This window comes from Pongo abelii, chromosome 11 (assembly GCF_028885655.2).
Source record: "Pongo abelii isolate AG06213 chromosome 11, NHGRI_mPonAbe1-v2.0_pri, whole genome shotgun sequence".
Lineage (NCBI taxonomy): Eukaryota > Metazoa > Chordata > Mammalia > Primates > Hominidae > Pongo > Pongo abelii.
This window is the reverse complement of record NC_071996.2, coordinates 114,987,440-115,007,596: the sequence shown is the minus strand read 5'-3', so window position 1 is coordinate 115,007,596 and position 20,157 is coordinate 114,987,440. Positions and strand designations below refer to the sequence as shown.

The 20,157-nt window shown below is 33.1% G+C and overlaps 1 protein-coding gene across 6 annotated transcripts in view; it reads left to right on the top strand.

Moving 5' to 3' along the window:
• ERBB4 (erb-b2 receptor tyrosine kinase 4) overlaps positions 1–20,157 on the top strand; it is a 1,162,809-nt gene that overhangs the window by 877,953 nt on the left and 264,699 nt on the right. For 3 of the 6 annotated variants that reach the window (XM_024243752.3, XM_024243750.3, XM_054549799.1), the window contains exon 16: positions 5,661–5,735. The exons of 1 other annotated variant lie outside the window; for it this stretch is intronic. In XM_024243752.3, coding sequence (XP_024099520.1) covers positions 5,661–5,735 — 75 coding nt within the window. Of the gene's footprint in view, positions 1–5,494; positions 5,540–5,660; positions 5,736–20,157 lie in introns of all 6 variants that reach the window. 2 more of the 6 variants (XM_024243753.2, XM_024243751.2) reach the window with 1 other exon arrangement.

The window sequence follows — 20,157 nt, the reverse complement described above, 5'->3', positions numbered from 1 at the left end:
AGAATTTTATTGTTTTGCAGCTAAAATTAAACCAGTAAATTATTCAATATAATGTTGATGTCAACAGCTGTTGCCATTCAAAATGAGACCTTTTGCTGTTTTTGCAAATCTAATTACAATGAGGCCATTAGGGAAATGAAAGTGAGATCGCAGAGCCATAGTCTGGATGCATGGCTGGTGTGTCTTCCTCTCTGCCCTTTTAAATCATTATTATCTAATAATAATAAACATATATAGTGGGGGAAGTAGAAATATGAGGCAATGAAAAGAGATTAGTTTATGGTAGCAACAAAATCTGGATCTCAGTCAAAAGGAAGGATGAAGGTGTAATGGGGAAGAAATCTCACCAGAGCATTTGGGAACTCCAAGTGAACAGAAAAAAAGACGCCTTTAGCAATTTGCAGCTGCAGAATTAAGTTGAGACAGAATTTGAATATTGTACTCCCTGGCATCTTCCAAGGTAAATGCATTCTCTAATGACTGACTTAATCCTGAAGGATTTTTGTCTCTGTTTTCATTTAGCTTTCTGCCATCCTGTTTTTAAAATATCTTCTATATTGTCCAGATTCGCTCACTTCATAAAAATGCTGTGGTTCTAGTCCCACAGTATTCTAGTCCCAGGAATTCCCAAAGGATGTGATTCCTAAATTCCTAAATCCTCATATATACTCTATTGCAGTGCAACATTGTGCTTTGAGATATTTTACTGAAGCAATAAGGTGTTCTGTGCAGTCAGTCCCTTCTTACCAAATTGAGCATATAGAGATATGATATTTCCTAGGAAAACCACAGGGGCAGTGAGGATGATGGAGCAAGTGACTATTTTTATTCCTAACCACACATAATAATCAACGTATCAGTAAGTGTGAGCTCACCAGGCCAGTTCTACTTTGGAAAACAGCTTTTCTTTTATATGCCTATATGATGTCAGATAATTCAAGAACCAGATTAATGAAAATAATCTTTCAAATCACACTTTTTAGAATTAAAGTTCTTACTTTGAATACTGTTTAATGATTTTTCTGAAAATAAAGTTATCTGTGTCATACTTTAAAAGCACTTTTACCACTCTAAAAGTACATTAAATATAATGGCTCTAACAAGCTCTCTAGACACTTAAAATAGGTCATCTATTTAGTCCTTATCAGAAGATTCTCACTAATATCCATGGAAACAACAAGTTTGTCTCTTCTTACCTTGACTATAGAATTTTTATTTTAACAATCTTTTCTTAGTTTATTCACTCTTCAAGTTTGTTATATTGGATATCTGCTCTGCATCACATACAGTGATAGGAAAATTCAGAAATGAACAAGACACAGCTTCTGACCTCAATGAGCTCACAGTCCAGTAAATTTATATTATTTAATTTATATCTCCTGTTAGAGACCAGACCCTTCTCCACAGTATTTTGAAATGATGAGCAAGAATTTAAAACTTAGGAATGATGTTCAGATTTGAAATTAGCAAGATAGAATTTTTTTAAAGATTTGTAAACTTAACTAATGTAATTAAATTGTGGTGACGGCAAGGATGATTGTTTCCTCACTAACATCACTTGAGTATGTGCTCATTTAATGTCAGTTTAACTTAGGTTTTGTATCAAACCAAACCTGCATTTTAGACTTGGAATGAAATGGTTATTTTATGGAGCATCTTTTTAAAAATCTTATTGCATGTTTTTGTTGATATTAGAGTAATGATTTTATATTATTAAATGTCACATGTACCTTAATCTTTTTATCAATTTTTTAAAAATTCTTAAACTGATATAATGAAAGAATTTTTATTCATCAAGAGAAGGAAAGAAGGGCTGCTTGTGGAAGTTTTGTCTATAATCTTTTAATGGAAAATTTTTTAAATTTCCTTCATTTTCATTTCAAAATTTAAAGATTTTATCAAAATATCTAAACTATGTTGGTTAAATGAGTACATCAAGGAACTTATAAGTCATTATGTACTAACAAAGGTTAAACACAGTTTAATATTCAGAACTTTAGATATTGTTTTGGAATTTGTTAATTAGACATGTTGTGTTTTATTTTTCTAATTTTCTGTAAGTATTCTACTTTGAAACTTTTTTTTATAATTCTATTATTCTAGATTTTGATTCAGTTATTTATTTGTGATTTTGGCTCTTCAAAAGTTTAGTGTTTCTGTTGTTCTATGATCTTGCCGAATGGATGCAAATTACATTTTCTAATTAGTTGCTTACAGAAAATACAAAGAGTTGAAAAACAATATACATATTTTAGTTTTCAGCGGCTTGTATTTAGAAAGAATGGTGCCACTTCAGTCATACTCTTATTTTTCTTTGTCTTTCATTTTTTTCTTTCATTCTCAGTTTAAAAATAGGTTTGAATCTCAAATATCCTACACAATCCCCTCAACAACTTTTCTTGACCCTGCATCCTGCTCCCTCAGTCCCTCCCCACCATTTTCCCCTGCCTCTATTTTTCTCTCTCCAATTTGCTTCTCAATTCACAAAAACCTAAATTCTAGTGACCATGACAATGACAAGTAAAATTATCTTAAGAGTTATTTTACCAGACTTCTCTGCCTTTCGCACTGATGATCACCCCCTCTTTCTTGAAGTTCTTTTCCGATTTGACTTCCATGAGACTACAGTTGATTGGTTTTACTCAATTATATTTTCCCACGCTTCCGGCACAAAGAACTCATCTTATGTCATATACTGTTGGGGTTCCTTGGGTTTCCATCTTCAGCCTCTGCTTTTCTCACTTTTTATATCTTCTTTAGCCATCTATTCATTTACATGGTTTCAACTTTCTCCTACATGCTATTTCAAGACTGATCATTATACTCATGCCTTCTTTCCCCCTTAGCCACTCATCTTTCCAACTGCTGATAAACATTTCTACCTAGATGTAGGACAACCATACTAAACTCTAGATACACGAAACTGAAATTATCAACTCCTCATCCCCTAACACATACAGGAAGAAAGATATTCATCTTCTTGGATTCTCTCAGTGATGGTACCACTATTAGCAAAGCTAGACACGTAAGTCTTCTTTAACTCCTTTCATCATTTCACTTTCATGAAATCAGGAATCAACTGCTCTTTTTTATTCCCTCTATCTTTTGAGGTATTTCTTGAATCTGTTCTTCTGCCTCCATCACAGTTACCATTTCCCTAGTTTAGTCCATCATCTCTTACATGGACTAAAGTAGTCTTTGTGCCAAATGAGTCAGCCTGGCTGCCAGCTGACTAGTGTCCACAGGACAAGGAGATTTACTGAAAATACTAATCTAGTAACTTCACTACTTCTTTAAAGCCCTACAGTGATTTTCTATTGATTGTTACTAAGCAAATATTTCTCAAAATCTGGCTCCCACCTAATGTTCTAACTTCTTTTTTCCCCTCTTCGTATTGCCTCATACTTTGCTCTCCAACTGCTAAGAATTATTTGTAGTTGTTTTGCATATACAATACATTTCTTCAGGTCTGTGCTTTTGCTCCTGCAGAAACCACTGCCACCCCAGCCCCAGCTCACAGCACTATAAATTTCAGCTTCTTACCTCCCCCAAGAGGGTTATCATGCCCTTCTAGGGTGGCTGTAGGTGTCCGCCCTCCACACTACCCTGAACCACTTTTTCATGTTTCTTATTACATTTATCACATTATTCAATACACATCTGTTTATGCATCTGTCTCCTTCATTAAATTCGTAGCTCATTGAGAATAGAAAAATGTCTAATTCATCTTTTTTTCTCCCTCTAGCTCCTAGAATACTAGGAACACTTAGTAGACATGTAACACAGGGCTTTTTTTAATGAATGAGTATCTTTCATATTCACACTTTTCCCTCAAGTTAAATTTTAGTTTTGAATTTTTTTAATCTTTCAAGGGTTATTATAAAGATGGATTGCAAACTAGCCATGGCTTTTTAGGTTCTTACTTGGAACTAATAAGCAGACTTTTAATTTTACAAAATGATAATATGGTATAAAAATAATTTTCAAGAAGATAGAGCAGGAACTTAGAAAAACACAAGTTCTTTGGAATATAATGAAAAGAAAACTATATAAGACAAGTTGGAAGCTTTTATAGTAGTTAATTTTCCATTTTTAGAAATGATTTTGACTATAGAATATATATAATACCAATTTAATGCTATGTACTCTAGTTTTTTTCCTTTTTAGTTGCTTTTTAAAAGACTTTTCATACAGGTGTATTCTCTCTATTTCTATAGGTTAAAATTTGTCTGTGCTACTCCAAACAAAAACCAAAATCAATTTTTCAGCTAGCAGGAATGTTATAACAAATGTTTATGAGGCACAGAGATAAGTGACTTAATTGGTATTATAGGTATATTATATTAGTTCACCAATGTTTAGACTTATTTAAATATATAAAGGATAGACTGGCCTTATACATTGGCACCTTTTTACATCATTATATGATCATCCTATATTCAGCTTCTTCTTCAAATCTGAAAATTAAAAGTTTGGAAATATATGTAATATTTATTACCAGCAAAATCAGGCACTTCTATAAATCATAACTATAAAAAGGATCTTGATAATGTTCTGGAGCTATATGTCTTTGATGGGAGAAAAGGAAAAGAAAAAGAGTTCAAGTATATTGGAAGATGAAAGAAATAATATTTCTATATTGGTTCAAAATGAAATTCTAGGGACTGTACATTAGAATTCTGTGTACTTATGTAATTCCCTTTAAATGTTAGTCTCAGTGTATTCTTTACTTACCTGGGTCTCAAAGGTAATTCGTTTCCTAACATAGTATTTATTTATCTGTTATTGTTTGAGTTCATTATTACAGTAGTTTAAAAACTTGTTTTTGTTTGCCTGTTATGGCATTGCTATTTTAAAAGAGAGTGTCAAGATAAACCACAGTATGGTGAAACCAGTTGATTTTCTTTTAAAATAAATTCATATTTAAGATAAGTATCTTTTAAAGACAGGCACAACCAAGAACCAGAATAATGTGATTATGTAAAGTATCCATGAGAATAGCATTAAAGCATGTTGACTCATTTTCTGCCAAAATCAATCTTTAATAAGCATTGAGCATCAGGTTATTATATTATATTGAATGGCTCATGGTTTTCTTATTTTTTTTTATTTAAACTTAAGGCCTTTAAGAAGAAACCATACACATGAAAACAATTATAGTCATTGAAATATCAACCTGTTTGTTGAGACATGTAATCATGTATGATGCATATCAACTGAAAGTATTAGAAGTGAGCTGTGCATTTGGAAGTTATTCACAGAACCAATGTAAAATTTCCTTTTCTTTGGGCATTTCTTTGCATCCCACTTGGTTGATAATGGCAATTCATTTCTGTATATTCATCAAGCAAAAATCTTCCTGGCTTGAAATTCATTGTGTTCCAAAATAGTCTAATAGTTATAAGAATTTGAGACAATCAATATTTATTTTACTGATTTTTTAAATGACTAATTTTTTTCCCCTTGTATTTTTTTAAATTTGCATTTTCTGCAGGTGCATAGGCTCAAGTATTGAAGACTGCATCGGCCTGATGGATAGGTACTTGGTGTGCTTGCTTCCCATGTTCTTCCTCCAAGGCTCCATGTGTGAGCACTGGTGCATGTGTGTGCATGTCACTGTGGATGGAGAATGATGTTTTCTGTTCTGTAATTGCCTGCAGGTGTAACGGTCCCACTAGTCATGACTGCATTTACTACCCATGGACGGGCCATTCCACTTTACCACAACATGCTAGGTAACATCTACCATGTTTCCATTTTGTCGCTCAAATCCTTTCCTAGTTATCATGAACAAAAAGTACTAACCAGTTGGGTTAAATTTATAATATATTATAACTCATAATATATCAAATTAGAAAGTTTTGAAAGAGGCATAAAACACTTTCCTTCTCAAGCCAACTTTCTTACTTCTTTTTCCTTCATTCATTGTGATACAACAGTCCCAGTTAGTAACACCATTGATTTCTATTTTTTTATTTTTTATTTTTATTTTTGGAGTCTGAGTCTCACTCTGTTGCCCAGGCTGGAGTGCAATGGCATGATCTGGGCTCACTGCAACCTCCACCTCCCGGGTTCAAGTGATTCTCCTGCCTCAGCCTCCCGAATAGCTGGGATTACAGGTGCCCACCACCATGCCTGGCTAATTTTTGTATTTTTAGTAGAGATGGGTTTTCACAATATTGGCCAGGCTGGTCTTGAACTCCTGACCTCAGACAATCTGCCTGCCTCGGCCTCCCAAAGTACTGGGATTACAAGCTTGAGCCACTGTGCCCGGCCTCGATTTTTAATTTGTGTGGTCTAAACAGGATTTTGAGTTATTAATATATAACTTTAATAGAATATTTTTGCTCTTAATTCAATAGATGATTACAAAAATGTTTATAAGGAAGGAATTTGCAAAAGTTGATCTCTTTATTATTTAATTTAATTCAATTTCTGATTTTATATTATTTTTAACTGGTTGGCATATTCTCTAGGTATAAGAATTAACATAAAGGCAATATAGAAAATATTTTGTGCAGGTAAAAGTATAACTTGGGATTTAAAAACAAAACATAAGACTCATTCCCACACAAAAACCTATACACTAATGTTTGTAGTGGCTTTTTCATAATCACCCAAAACTGGAAACTACTCAAATGTTCTTCAGTTGTAACATATCTATATATTGTAACTACTATATACTATACTATATATTATAACTACTGAGCATAGAATAAAAAGGAACAAACTGCTAATACACCCAACGACATGGATGGATCTCAAATATATTACACTAAGTAGAAGAAACCAGACTTAAAAAAAATACATACTGTATGATTCCATTCACATGGCATTCTGGAAAAGGTGAAACCATCAGGACAGAAATGTTGCCAAGAGCTGGAGATCGGGGGATAAGGTTGACTGGAAAAGGGAAGGAGATAATTTGAGGAGATAATGAAACTATTCTTCTGTCTTGATCATGGTGGTGGTTGTACAAAAGCACGTGCTTATCAAAAATTGTAGAACTGTATGTTCTACTGTATATAAATTATACCTCAATAAACCTGACTTTTAAAATATCTCATAAAACATTTCCTATATAACACTACCATCTTATGTAGAGATATTTTTAGCTTTATTTATGAAACAAATTAATTACATTCTTTTAGGAGAGAGAAGGTAGTACTAAAGTTAACAAAATGGGCATTTTGGATGAAGTATTGCCTTTTAATGTAAACTCTTGTATTGAAGTGTACATAGTGTGAAAGTACACAAAACATAATTGTAAAGCTCAGTGAATTTCCAAAAATGAAACGTTTGTGTAGCCATTAACCAGATCAAGAAACAAGATGGCAACAGAGCCCTAGAAGCTACCTTGTACCTCATTCCAAGGATAGCCACTGTCCTGAATTGTAATACCATAGGTCAGATTGCCTGGTTTTTCACTTTATATAAATTTAGTCATACAGTTTGTATTCTATGCATCTGGCTTCTTTTGTGAAATATTATATTTATGAGATTCAAATCTGTGTCACTGAATTTGGTCATAATTTCTTCATTCATATGTTATTGCCTTTACATGTTTTTAAAATAAATATGACATCTTAATATATCATTTTTAATGAATAGAAAAATTAAATTCTAAAAAGAAAGCGAAGCATGTGCTAGAGTAAATTGATTTCTACAACAGTGGCACTGTGACACTTGGGCACAGTCAAGACTAGTTAGTATAGTTATTTAGAGCAAGGTAAAATTATGAAAAAATTAGAGGGAGAGAGTGCTGAAGGCTTAAAGTATAGTTTTATAAGCCAAGGTTCATCTTAGATTGTTCCTATATTTATGAAAGAAATTTTCCTTCTTAAGACCTTGGCAGAGCAACTGCATTATCAGCTTGAACAGTTTTCACATTTGCTTTGATGATTTTCTTATAATTATGTAGTTATTCCAGTGGACTAGTTAGGGGTAATATAGTACAGTGGTTAAGTGTTCTGTCTTTAGAATCAGATTTTCTGAGTTCAGAGCCAGGCTCTACCATTTTTAGATGTGTGACTGTGGGTAAGTTCCTTAAATTATCTGAGCCTCACTTTCTTCATGCATAAAATGGGAATATTAATATAGTTCATAAATTGTAAGATTGAATGTGTCCTTAGAACAGTGCCTGGCTTAGAAATCACTCAATAAGTGTTATTATTTATTATCTTTCTGTATATCAAAAATTCTCAAACCTTGAGGGTGAGAGAACGTGGTGCTTCCCAGGGGAAGGAGAGAGGTCTCTAAAGTCACAACGGAAGCTTTGATCTGTACCTAAAGCTCTTTTGATGGGCTCCTTGAAGGAAGAGAGAGCATTTCTCTCTCTTCATCTTGAGAATCTCAATTACAATGTTGGCCACTGATACTAATTATGGTAGGTCATTGGCTGATATGTAGAGGCAGAGAAAAGGTTAAAACCACATTGATAGATCACTTATAGTCCTTAATGCTTGTAATTGAGGTTATTTAACTCAAAATCATAGTGTATCTTGTTATAGATTTAATATTTTCAAAATTTAAACAAAAGCATGATTGGAATTCTCAATACTCTTGCCTGCTTCGGTTTCCAGGACATATTCACTCTGAGATTCTAGTAATCTCAGACTAAAACACCTAATTCAGATTAGCCTTATCATAAATAGGTGACCATGGCCAGTCACTGTTTGTGGATAATACAGAAACTACAGCCCATCATTTTTAAGAAGAATCAGCTGTAGCCCACAGTATAGGTAAAAAGCAGGGGTTCCTGAATGTCTACGTTCAAATATTGGCTCTATCATGTTTTTTATCTGTAAAATGGGAATTATAATGGTCATTTTGAAACTGAGAATTCTTATAACCATGAAGATTGGTGTGAAGATTAAATAACACACAATAGCCAGCATACAGCGTATGTTTATTGGTGGTACCTACTGCTCCAGTTGAAATGTTGGCATAATAATCACTTTGAAAACCTCATGAAGTTAGTAATTTACATATCAACAAGGCATTAATCCAGTAGGTTAGTGACTACAGGATTGATATATCAAAATTACTCAGGTTTTAAGCATTTCAATGTTATACCAAATTTCTAAGTATAATAATTTAAAATAATTCATAGCAATAGTTAATTGTTCCTTTTAGGACACTCTAGATATCTTTCATTAACGCCTATTTAGAACTTAAATGTAATGCAATGTGACTCCATTCTTCACTTGCATTGACTTGTCAGGATCAATTGGCTTGTGAGGGGATGTTTATAAGAAAGTTTGAAATTTACATGAAGGATTTAGCCTGGATGCTTTGCAAAAGTGTATATGATCATGGAACATTTTGATGCAGACTGGGTAAGACGTGAAAGTAACAAGTGTCTGCTTTTTCAGGTGTTCAGTATTGCAACAAATGCTTACCTCTCTAAGATGAGGTGGGTGTGTATTTCACTGAAAGCAGAGCAGTAATTTAGTAATATTTTTAAATGTCATCATAGTTTTTCAAAGCATCTGTCAATTGATTGAAATGAATCTTACATAATAGGAGGACAAAAACTACAAATGAGAATAATTGTTTTGGGCAGGGCGCGGTGGCTCATACCTGTAATCCCAGCACTTTGGGAGGCCAAGGCGGGCGGATCACAAGGTCAGGAGATCGAGACAAGCCTGGCTAACACAGTGAAACCCCATGTCTACTAAAAATACAAAAAATTAGCCGGGCATGGTGGAACATGCCTGTAGTCCCAGCTACTCAGGAGGCTGAGGCAGGAGAATCTCTTGAACCTGGGAGGCAGAGGTTACAGTGAGCCGAGGTCATGTCACTACACTCCAGCCTTGGCGATAGAGTGAGATACTGTCCCCCGCAATCCCCCCAAAAAAAGAAAATAATTGTTTTGAGTTTCTTAAACCATATTTTAACTGGCAGATTATCCAAATGTCTAGTTTATTTTTAGTCACAGAAAATTACATTGAGCATGTCAATGTGGCCATTTCAAAATATTTAGTGTTCATATTCCCTCCACCCCATTATACCGTATTCTGTTTCCTAAACCAGCGGGGCAGGTGTGGGGGGGCGGGTGCGGGGGGAGATTTAAATGAAAGCAGGTGAAATGTTTCCAGTCTTGATCAACTTTCATTTTCTAAGCAATGTTATTCTTTCCCAAGCCTACAATGTATGAGTTGGTTTCCACACTCCATTTATATTATAGGCTGCTGCTGGAATTTCTTTCAGGAAGATTGGATAAGATAGAATAGAATTTCTTTTTTACCTTTAGTCTCCTAGAATATGCTGCTTATAATGAAAATAATACTTGATATTTTAGAATCTCTCCCTACTTCCCTTATCTGAATTAAGTGCCTTAAAAATAGTATTTGCCTTTGGTGGTTTTCCTTTTCCATCAAGAATCCTATAAAAACATATGTTTAGCAAGTTTTTTTCATTCTTTTCTGTATATTATTTGTTTTAGCTTGCATACGTGCTATTTTCATATAGATTCTGATGGAATAGAATATTTGATTCTAATCCATTTTAGATTCTTTGTCAAATATATATCCAACAGTTTGTTTGTTTGTTTGTTTGTTTCTTTTAATCTCAGTCTCCTATTCTATTAGGGCTGAAATTTGTTAATCTCAATAAGTCAAGTTTCTATTGGCAAAAGATTTCTTTATGTTAGTTAGCAGTCCACGTGTTAACTGACTAATAACTCTTCAAATTTGTGAAATCATTAAAACAGCTAGATATCAAGCATTTTTATCTAGCTACTTGCTCCAATTCAATTATTCTAGGTGCTTCACAATATAAAGTAAAGTCATTTGACTCAGTTTAACTATCTAAATCTCCTATGGGCAGCTATTTGAAACATTTTATATTCTTGTCACATTTTAATGCCTGTGTCATACTTTTACTTTATGGTATAGTGGTTATTAAGTAAGAGGTCACATAACAGTTTAATCCTTTAGCAGTGTGATCCATGTGTGATATATGAGAGAGATGATATGATATTCTTGGCGCCACTTTCACAATTGGCACATTTTTTTTTTCCTTGTTTGTTTTGCCCCCAAGGAACTTAAGTTCATAACTCATGTCCAAATCAAACGGTCAAAATCATCCATGGATGGTTACCTTAGATGAGTGGCAGTTGTATTATGATCCTTAAGTCCAATAAATAAAAGCACACAGCCCTTTATTATAAGTCTATCCTCAGTCCACTAAGTTCTGTATATTAAATTTACTTTTGAATTAAAGAGAGTTTGAAGAGGTGAAGGAGAATGTGTGAATCTCTTCTTTTCCGCATGATTTTTGTCCCAGCTTCTCAGTACCCATAAAATACCAAGGTTATCACAGAATTATAAGGGAAGAGCAAATCGTCTCAGCTCAGTTGTTAATTACTATTCATACAGTTAAAGTGGCTACTTTAACAGAAGTATTTAGTATCACAAAGTTGCAAAGTGGCTTTTACATTGATAGCAAAATGCTCAGACATTGCTACCAAAGCTTCTAGAGACCCTAAAATGTTAACATTATGCTCAAACTCACTGAGTGACTTACAATATAATAAAATATAACTTAAAGTATAATAAACAAAACAAAACACAGTTCCACAGGTAAAATTACAGGCATGGCATAGCTGGGTTTTTTCCTTATCTTCTCACCAGGCTGAAATCAAGGTACTGTCTGACCTGTGTTCACATCTAGAGCTTGGAGTCTACTACCAAGTTCATTCAGGTTGTTGGCAGAACCAAGTTCCTTGAAGGTGTAGGACTGAGGTTCCCAAGTTATTGCTGATTCTTAGCCAGGACGACATTCGGCTCCTTGCAGCCATGTGTATTCCTTGTCATGAACCAGCCCTTCCCACCCCATCCCCACCATCTTCAAAACCCAGCAACAGTGCTTCAGATCCGTCTTATTCTTTGAATCTCCTAGATTTTGTCTCTCTGACCAGTAGACCCAGATTGAAGGCTCATGGAATTAAGTCAGGCCCTTGCTGATTGTCTTTCTATCTTCAGGTCAAGAAATTTGGGACCTTAATTACATCTGCAAAATCCTTTCACATCAGCACCTGAGTTAGAATTTAAATAAGTGGGAAAGGTATGTGTATATTTCAGTGGCTGTAATCCCGGGAGCAATTTTTGATTTCTGTCTAGCACATCTGCCTACCTTGGGGACTAGAACATATAATATTTCCAACAGTGCCATTCTTATTTTTTCTTGTCCTGAAGGAAACTTAATTATTATTCTGTGTGTCATGCAACTTTGCCATATAAATGCACCTTTACGTATGAGAGATCAATTGGTCAAACTATCTTCAAATAATGTATTATCATATTCTTGCCCTCAAAGGCCCTAGAGAAAGCAATAAGGTATTATCTTGGAACTAAAACCAGGGTTCTCTTTGTACATTATATACTGTAAGGTAAGGTCTCAGTGTCCATGTTGGTTCCAGGTGCTCATGCTGCATTATTGTGCGGTACCTCACAAACAGAATCCTGATTAAAGTACTCCCTGGTTAATATAAAATTTATAGCCTTTTCATTAAGTCATCAGACCTGTAAGTCTCTGTCAAGATTGCTCTAGACCTGCACTGTCCAATATGGTAACCATTAGCCACATATGGCCATTAAGCACTTTCAATGCAGTTAAAGCAAATTGAGATTCTATGTAATTGTAAAAAGTACACTGGATTGTGAAGACTAGTATGAAAAAGGGAATATAAAATACCTTATTAATAATGTGTTATATCAATGACATGTTGAAATGTTAATAATATGGGTATATTGGGTAAATAAATACAATTAATTTCATCTTCTTAAATATGTCTGCTAGAATACTTTCAATCACTTATTTAGCTTGTATTATAGATCTATTGGACTGCACTGCTCCAGCCCAGTCATCATGAAACTTTGATTTAATATTCAATTTTGGTAATAGTTTTACACAAAATAAGAATAGTAGAGGGAATGATTTTGCATATTCACAGAAGAGTGTTTATTTCATCAGCTTCAATGGGTTACAGATGGGATGAGTTAGACAGATTCGAGGAAAAACATCTGTTTGCCTGAACCCATTGCATATACTTGTATATTTATATGTGCACACAGCTCTTATAAACTTCTATAGGAGAAGACTAAATTATGATAATTTGAGTCTGCATTTAGAATTCCCAATATGGCCTACTTTTAAAATTGAAAATTACTCAAAGGGTTGGAATTATATTTCATAGATCTTCTTAAATTTGTTTTATAGCCCATATTTTAATTAAAACATTGTTCAGTTTTTATAAATGAACAATACTTAACCAAAAAATTTCTTAAGTAGAGATCAAAGTTTCTGTTTTTATGCCTGGTGTATATTTAGAAAAGAGTTAAACTTACTTCACCATATAATTTAGGCATATATTGTATTAGATCCTAAGTAAGTACCTTTTTTCATGTTTTCTATCTAACTAGGGGAATATAATTAACTGAGACCCCCTTCTGTGATGTGGTTACATAAAATGATGTGTAGATATTAACTCAAATTGCTCTCTTCATTCCTTTTTCTTATTACCTCAGCACATTCCCTAATTAATCATTTTTTCATAAACATACAATTATTCTTCTATGCTGTGTATATAGGCAGGAGCTAATTAGCAGAGAGTGCTTTGATTTATCAACAAAATTCTGTTACAGTGATTTCCTTCTCTGCCATCATCTACCCTTAAACCCAAAGAGGTGTAATTTCATTGTAATTTTGCAGTAACTCAGTACTAAAGAATGAATGATAAGGAAAGGGAACCTCACCTCTAATAAACTCTGAATGCTTGTAGCCATGTAATTTTTATAGCATTCTGTTCTTCTGCTCAGAGTAAAGTGTTCCATATGCTTGAGTCATTTAAGGAATAATTATAGTTGCTTTTAGTAGAGTAACATTAAAATAACAACAAAAACCTTTTACCATAAAAAGTTTACTTGTTGAGGGAAAAACACCATGTTTTTCTGAACAAAGCAAGATAAATTTACAAAGCTACTCCTTTGTTCAATCTCTGACCCCCAAATCCTAGAGCTCAAATCCCAGAGAGAATAGCTATATTGCTCTACACACCAGGAAAGAAAGGACCAAAGGGAAAACCAAAACATCAGTTTGTTATTTCTTTCTCAGAGTACTGATGCCTTTTCCAAAATCTTATATTTAGCTACGAGCTTGTTTTTGCCACCTTTAGAAAATCCTAATATGTATCTATATCAGGTATGCTACACTATGACATTTAATATTTATGACAAGCACATAAAAACAGTAGTCACTATTGCCATTCATAAATGATAAAGCAGACTTAGAGTAATTCAGCAATTTACAAAAAAATCACTCAATATCTTTCTCTCAGTTTTAATTTTTAGCTATTAAGCCTACCTCTGTATAGGATTTTATAATGCAGTTCTCACACAGAGTATTTTATCCTGGACCAATAAATTCCATGATCTAAGCATGTAATCCTATAATTGTAGATAATGTAACTTTTTAAATACATCAGATAAACTAATCTAAGACATATATGAACAAACATAGGCACGGCACAGTTTTTAAAAATATTTTCTAAAGTGAGAGTTATTTTAAAATTCTGCAGAGATTTGAAAAACAAAGCTGTGGTTTCCTATGAGAACAACTTTCACCTGTTCCTAATTGCATTAACGCTACCATCCCCAGCCTCCCTCATCAAAAGTACAAGTAAGAATTCAAATTTCATGGACGCTAAAATAAAATAAAAGACAATATAGTGCTGGACTTTGGCAGGCACTTCCTTGTTGTCACTAGATCATGCTGTAGGATTTATGGGATTGGGCAAAATTGATTGGAAGTAGTAACGATTTTAGGTGATAGGTTATGAATGTTAGATTTTGTATCATCTGGCTCCGGTTGTTTCGGTAAAAAGTGATTTCTCCCAAGAAAAATTCTTCCCACTGTTGGTACAGTCAAACATACCATATTTTATTTGTTTTAAACAGGAGAAAACAGAACAAAACACAAACCCTCCTCCATATATGTTATTTCTCAATATCCAGCCAGTAAATATTCATTGTATTTACTACATGTCAAATGTTGGCTAAGATACTGAGGAAAGAATAGAGAGAAAAATTAACGTAATTCCTAATATCATAAAATCCATTGTGTAGGGAAAGAGAAAATATTATTTAATATATATATTTATATATAATATATATAAATATATATTTAATATCATTTACCTGCATGATGATTTATTATGAGGGAAATTACAAATGAGTATGTGATATGCAGATGGTAAGAAAAGAAAAATACAACAAATGACATCTGGGTTTTTGTCCTGAGTAACTGGATAAGAATGATGTCATAAACTGAGATGGAGAAGACTCAAAAGAAAATGGAACAAATTTTATGAGGAAAATAAAAAATTGTGTTAAGGTTATAACAAATTGGAGATGTTTATTTGTTATTTGAGTGAAGATTTTGCATAGGCAAATAAATATAATACTGTGGAACTCAAGGGAGGAGTCTGGGTCATCAATCATATTTAAATTCATTACATTAAATGAGATTCCATATGTAGAAAGTGTAGATGGAAAACTGCACAAGCCTTAGAATACTCCATAATTTGTACGAGCAGAACAGAAGAGAAAGGTATAGTATGGCAAAGGAAATTGAGACAGAATGGATGGAGGTAGGAGGAAATCTGGTAAGGTGAAGCCCTGGAAGCCAAGGGAAGAAAATGTTCTAGAAGGGAGTGAGTCCATATGCTGATTGGGAAGCAAGTATTGACCTTCTAACTTAATCATTTGTTGGTAATGTAAATATTTAGTAGTATCAACGTGAACGGTTGGCTAAAACTATTGGAGTAAGTAATTAAGGAATTGGGGAGCCAGAAATTCGAGTGAATGGAGAGAAGTGTTAAGATTCAAAAAATATTTAGAACTTGAAATGTAATACCGTACTTAGTGATTAACTGGATATGAAGGAATTGGGATAAGAAACTGTTAATCATTTTTTCTAGGCTTCTGGCTTGCAAAGTTGGATGGATGGGGGTAACATTAACTGAGATTTGTCACAGTAGAAGGGTGCTAAATTAGTCATCCTGTGTTTAGTTTCAGATGTGTTGAATTTGCAGTGACTTTGACATATTCAAGTGATGCTAAATGGGAAATTTAATATACAGATATGGAAGTTTCTCCAAGTGTTGATATATTTTGAGAAATGTAGATGAGAGAGAAGAGAGAGAGACTGGGAAATAGTTTGAATGGGAATAATATCAAGAGAAAGATATTTTGAGAATGGGTGAAATTGTGAGTCTGTTTTGGAAGATTTTATAGAGTGTGAGAGGCTGGAGATACAGGAGAGAGAAGAGATTATTAATTATAACAATTCCTGAAAAAAAAAGAAGAATTAAGAGGCAAAGAAAATATGAAAGGATTAGCCTTAGAGAAGAAAAGACTCCCTCCTTCATTATTTTATTGGGAGAAAATAATTACAGGATAAAGATACAGATAAGTGTATAACTTTGGTGAGAAAAGGTTGAGTTTATGTAAAATTCTAAATTCTCTTTGAGGCTGTAGATGAAATCATCTTGCCAAACGGGAGGAGGTGTACATGTATGAGGAGAGAGATGGTCTGGAATATTAAATCCAAATATAAACTGGGCTAATTTTTGCATTTAAAATATTCTGACACTAATCCACAAATCATCAGTAATTTGCAATGTGTTCTTTACATGTCTCTAACTTGAAGGTCACCCTATTTTACTTTTGCTTGGAAAATAACAGGTTGTAGTTTGCTCTCAGTGACTCTAGACTCATTAAATTAGAAGACTGTTAAATACATAATCAGAATCTAACAGCATCCTGTATGTGTTCTGAGACATTAACAAATTTCAATACCTGTAGCGTTAATTGCAAAATGCTGATATATAACAATTACTCTAAATCACATCATTACTACAAACATCAGCAGTTGTGCAATTGTGCAGGTACTGATTACTAGTAAATCAGTACATCATGAAATATTTTTCCTATTTCAGTTTTTATATGCTTTCAAATAAGAAATTATGATGGAATTCCCTTACAAATAAAATTTCTTTGGCTTCTGATTGTACTTATGTAACTAAATTTATCTTCAAGCAATGGTTCTGGTCTTAGCAATTGGTCCCATATGCCTTTCTTTTAAATCCAAAGCAAGTAAATGTAGAATTCATCATCCTGATGGTTAAAGCTCACCAGCTCATCATATTTTAGGTATTTTTCTTTTTTCCCTCTTTCTGTTTTTTAAGGTTAATTCTTTTTTAAAATATATTTTTAATAAAATGTAAAATTACAAAAGGAATACATGCTTAGAGTATTAAATAGAAATGTATATGTTATATCTATATATTAGTCCTTCCACACATTTCTCTACATACTAATACATATGTACAATAATAAGGGTTTTTGATTACAGATAAGGGAGCATACTCTACACATTATTCAGTAACTTACTTTACTCACTTAATAGTACTTTATGGACAGCCTTCCAGATCAACAGACATTACCCCTTTTTATGATTGCCTAGTATTCCCTAGTATCAGCTTACCACCAACTCCCTATTGAAAGATAGGCTATTCCTACGTTTTTGCCTTTTACAAATTATAAAATAAATAACATATATATGTGTGTGTATTTGGCGTTAAAAAAAGTATGTTTAGCTAGGGATTAATTAAAATACATGAAAATATTCAAGTTTCTTATTCATATATGTGAATTGCTATTCAAAAAGTCAAATAGAAAACACATTAAATATTACAGAAGTTACAACATGAGTTAAAAAACATTTGAATTATAGTGTCATTATAAAATACATAAATTTATAACAGATCATTATCTTCATACCTATTTAAAATTAGATAGGTTCCAGTAAAGTATGGCTGCAAGTATTTCACCAAAAGTTGCCAAAGACTGCATAACTTAGAAATTTCTTCTAATGAGTTTATAGTTTCATTTATGATGCCATTAATCATGTTATACAGAGATCATGATGAATAAAGAAGTTTAATTAACTTTTTCAAAGTCTGTTGATTTATTAATTGGTTTCAAGTAATCCTAAATGGTCAGTTATAGATATATGTATCTGTAATATTTCAACATCATTTATTTTTATGGAGGAATAAGAATATATATATATATGTATAAACAATTCACAGGATGGCTTTGATCCTATATAGTTTTGAAATTATAAACAATATTTATAGAATAACTTAGTCATAGCAATACCTAATCCTTTTATAAAACACTAAGAATAGATTGTGAGGGCTTCTCTCTCTGTCTTTGTCTCTCTCTGTCTCTTTCTCTTTTTCTCTTTAAGTTACTGCGATGTCATTACTTGATAATAAAGGATAACTGGCATGAATTTTATGAGAAAGTACCCATTGCATATCATCTTAAATTTACACTTTTGTTCTTTAAATTCTTTTGTTTGTTTGTTTTTGACTGTTTGCAAATAGCTAAATACTAGCATACTTACTTAGTGATCCCAATAAGTACTCAAGAAGAGATGTTAGTGTTTTCCAGCAACTAACTCAGTGCCAGAGGGTGAATGTAGGACCCAGTAACTGCTATCTCTTACTCTCCTCCCCCTTGGCTCTAAGAAAAACTTAGATTTTGCATAAACTCAATTGGCATGATTGTAAGTAAAGATAAGTCATTTGCTTAGATAATTTTCTAAATGGAAAAATAAAGATATGCAATCTGAAAGCTTTAAAGACTGAAAAGAAGAAAGTCTGTAGATATACTTCATTTAGCAAACGTAAAAGGGAAGCATTATGTTTATTCCAAATTACTTTTAGATTATTTTCTTATGACCATTTATAATACAAAGAGATTTTAAAAGATCTTCTGCTGGATGTCCTTAAACAATACATAGCATTACATATGGCTGATTGTTAATAGTATACACAGTTTTAATAATAAAAAATAGACAACAGATTGGAAAATTAATATTCTAGCTTGGAAGAGAATGTTTCATGTAGATGTGGGTTTTTTCCTTAGTATTAATGATTTCTTTTGCATGTAAATGAAATGGTTTCGGGCAAAGTATAAAGTTATCTTGGTATTATGTTATTTCAATGTTGTTTGAAATGCTTAGGTTCAATTTTTTTTTCTCTTACATTATCTGGAGGCTGTGAATCTGTATTCAGAGCATCTGCCGAATCATAACATCATCTAGGCAACAGCTTTTGAAAAAAATGTGTTTCCCCATAATTAGAAATGTGTTCTAATTAGGGGTTGGGTGTTTATATAAGTTTAGAAAGGAGTTATATTACTAAACATTGTTATTAAATGCTTTAAAATATGTTTTTGTTAATTCAGTCACAATAAACCTCCTCTTAGAATATAAAAACTAATCAATTCTAAGTTAAAAACATTATTTAAAGTGGGGTGCAATGACCAAAAGCCTCTGTGACAGGAGTGTTTGTTTGTCCTTTCGCCAAGTCCCCTGTGGAGGCAGAAACAGTCTCACCCTCTCATTTTTTTCCTTGGGTTACTTCCAATCTACTATGGGTCCAGAAATTAGAAAACTTGGATGTTCTTGTTTTGCCAAATTAAATACTAATGAAGAGCTGTGTTTCTTCATGTTCTCTTTATTGATCTTTCGGTACCTATTTGCTTGAGGTGTACAAGTTCAAGAAACATTTACTACTTCTGAATTTTATCACTGCTTGAAAATGGATGATACATAATATCCTGTCTATTACAGCATATATAATTCCACAATTCAGAGACAGCATCCTTGAGGAAGCTCTACAAGCTTCTACTTAGTGTTACTTATAAATGTGTGAGGCACTTCCTCCCACCCCTGTCCCCCTCCAATGTAAGGGTTCAGAAAAGTCTGATACACATAAAGCCTAGTCAATGACCAGAAGAGTGGGATGATGAAGCAGATGTAATAGAAGCACCAGAGACAGTAAGTGTTAACAAGAAAGGAAAGGGCCATTGACTTCATTTATGTTTTTAAAAATCCTGATATCTTGAGATGATGCATTTGACAGTTAAAATGCAAGAAAAAAGGAAAAGTGAAAAATTTGGACATAGTCACTTTTCATACTAACTTTTCAGTTAGTATCTTCCTTGCCTACAAGTAAAAAAAGTAATGGCTTCACCCAATAGTTTTATGTGTTATTCTATTTCATAACAGTAGTCTAGA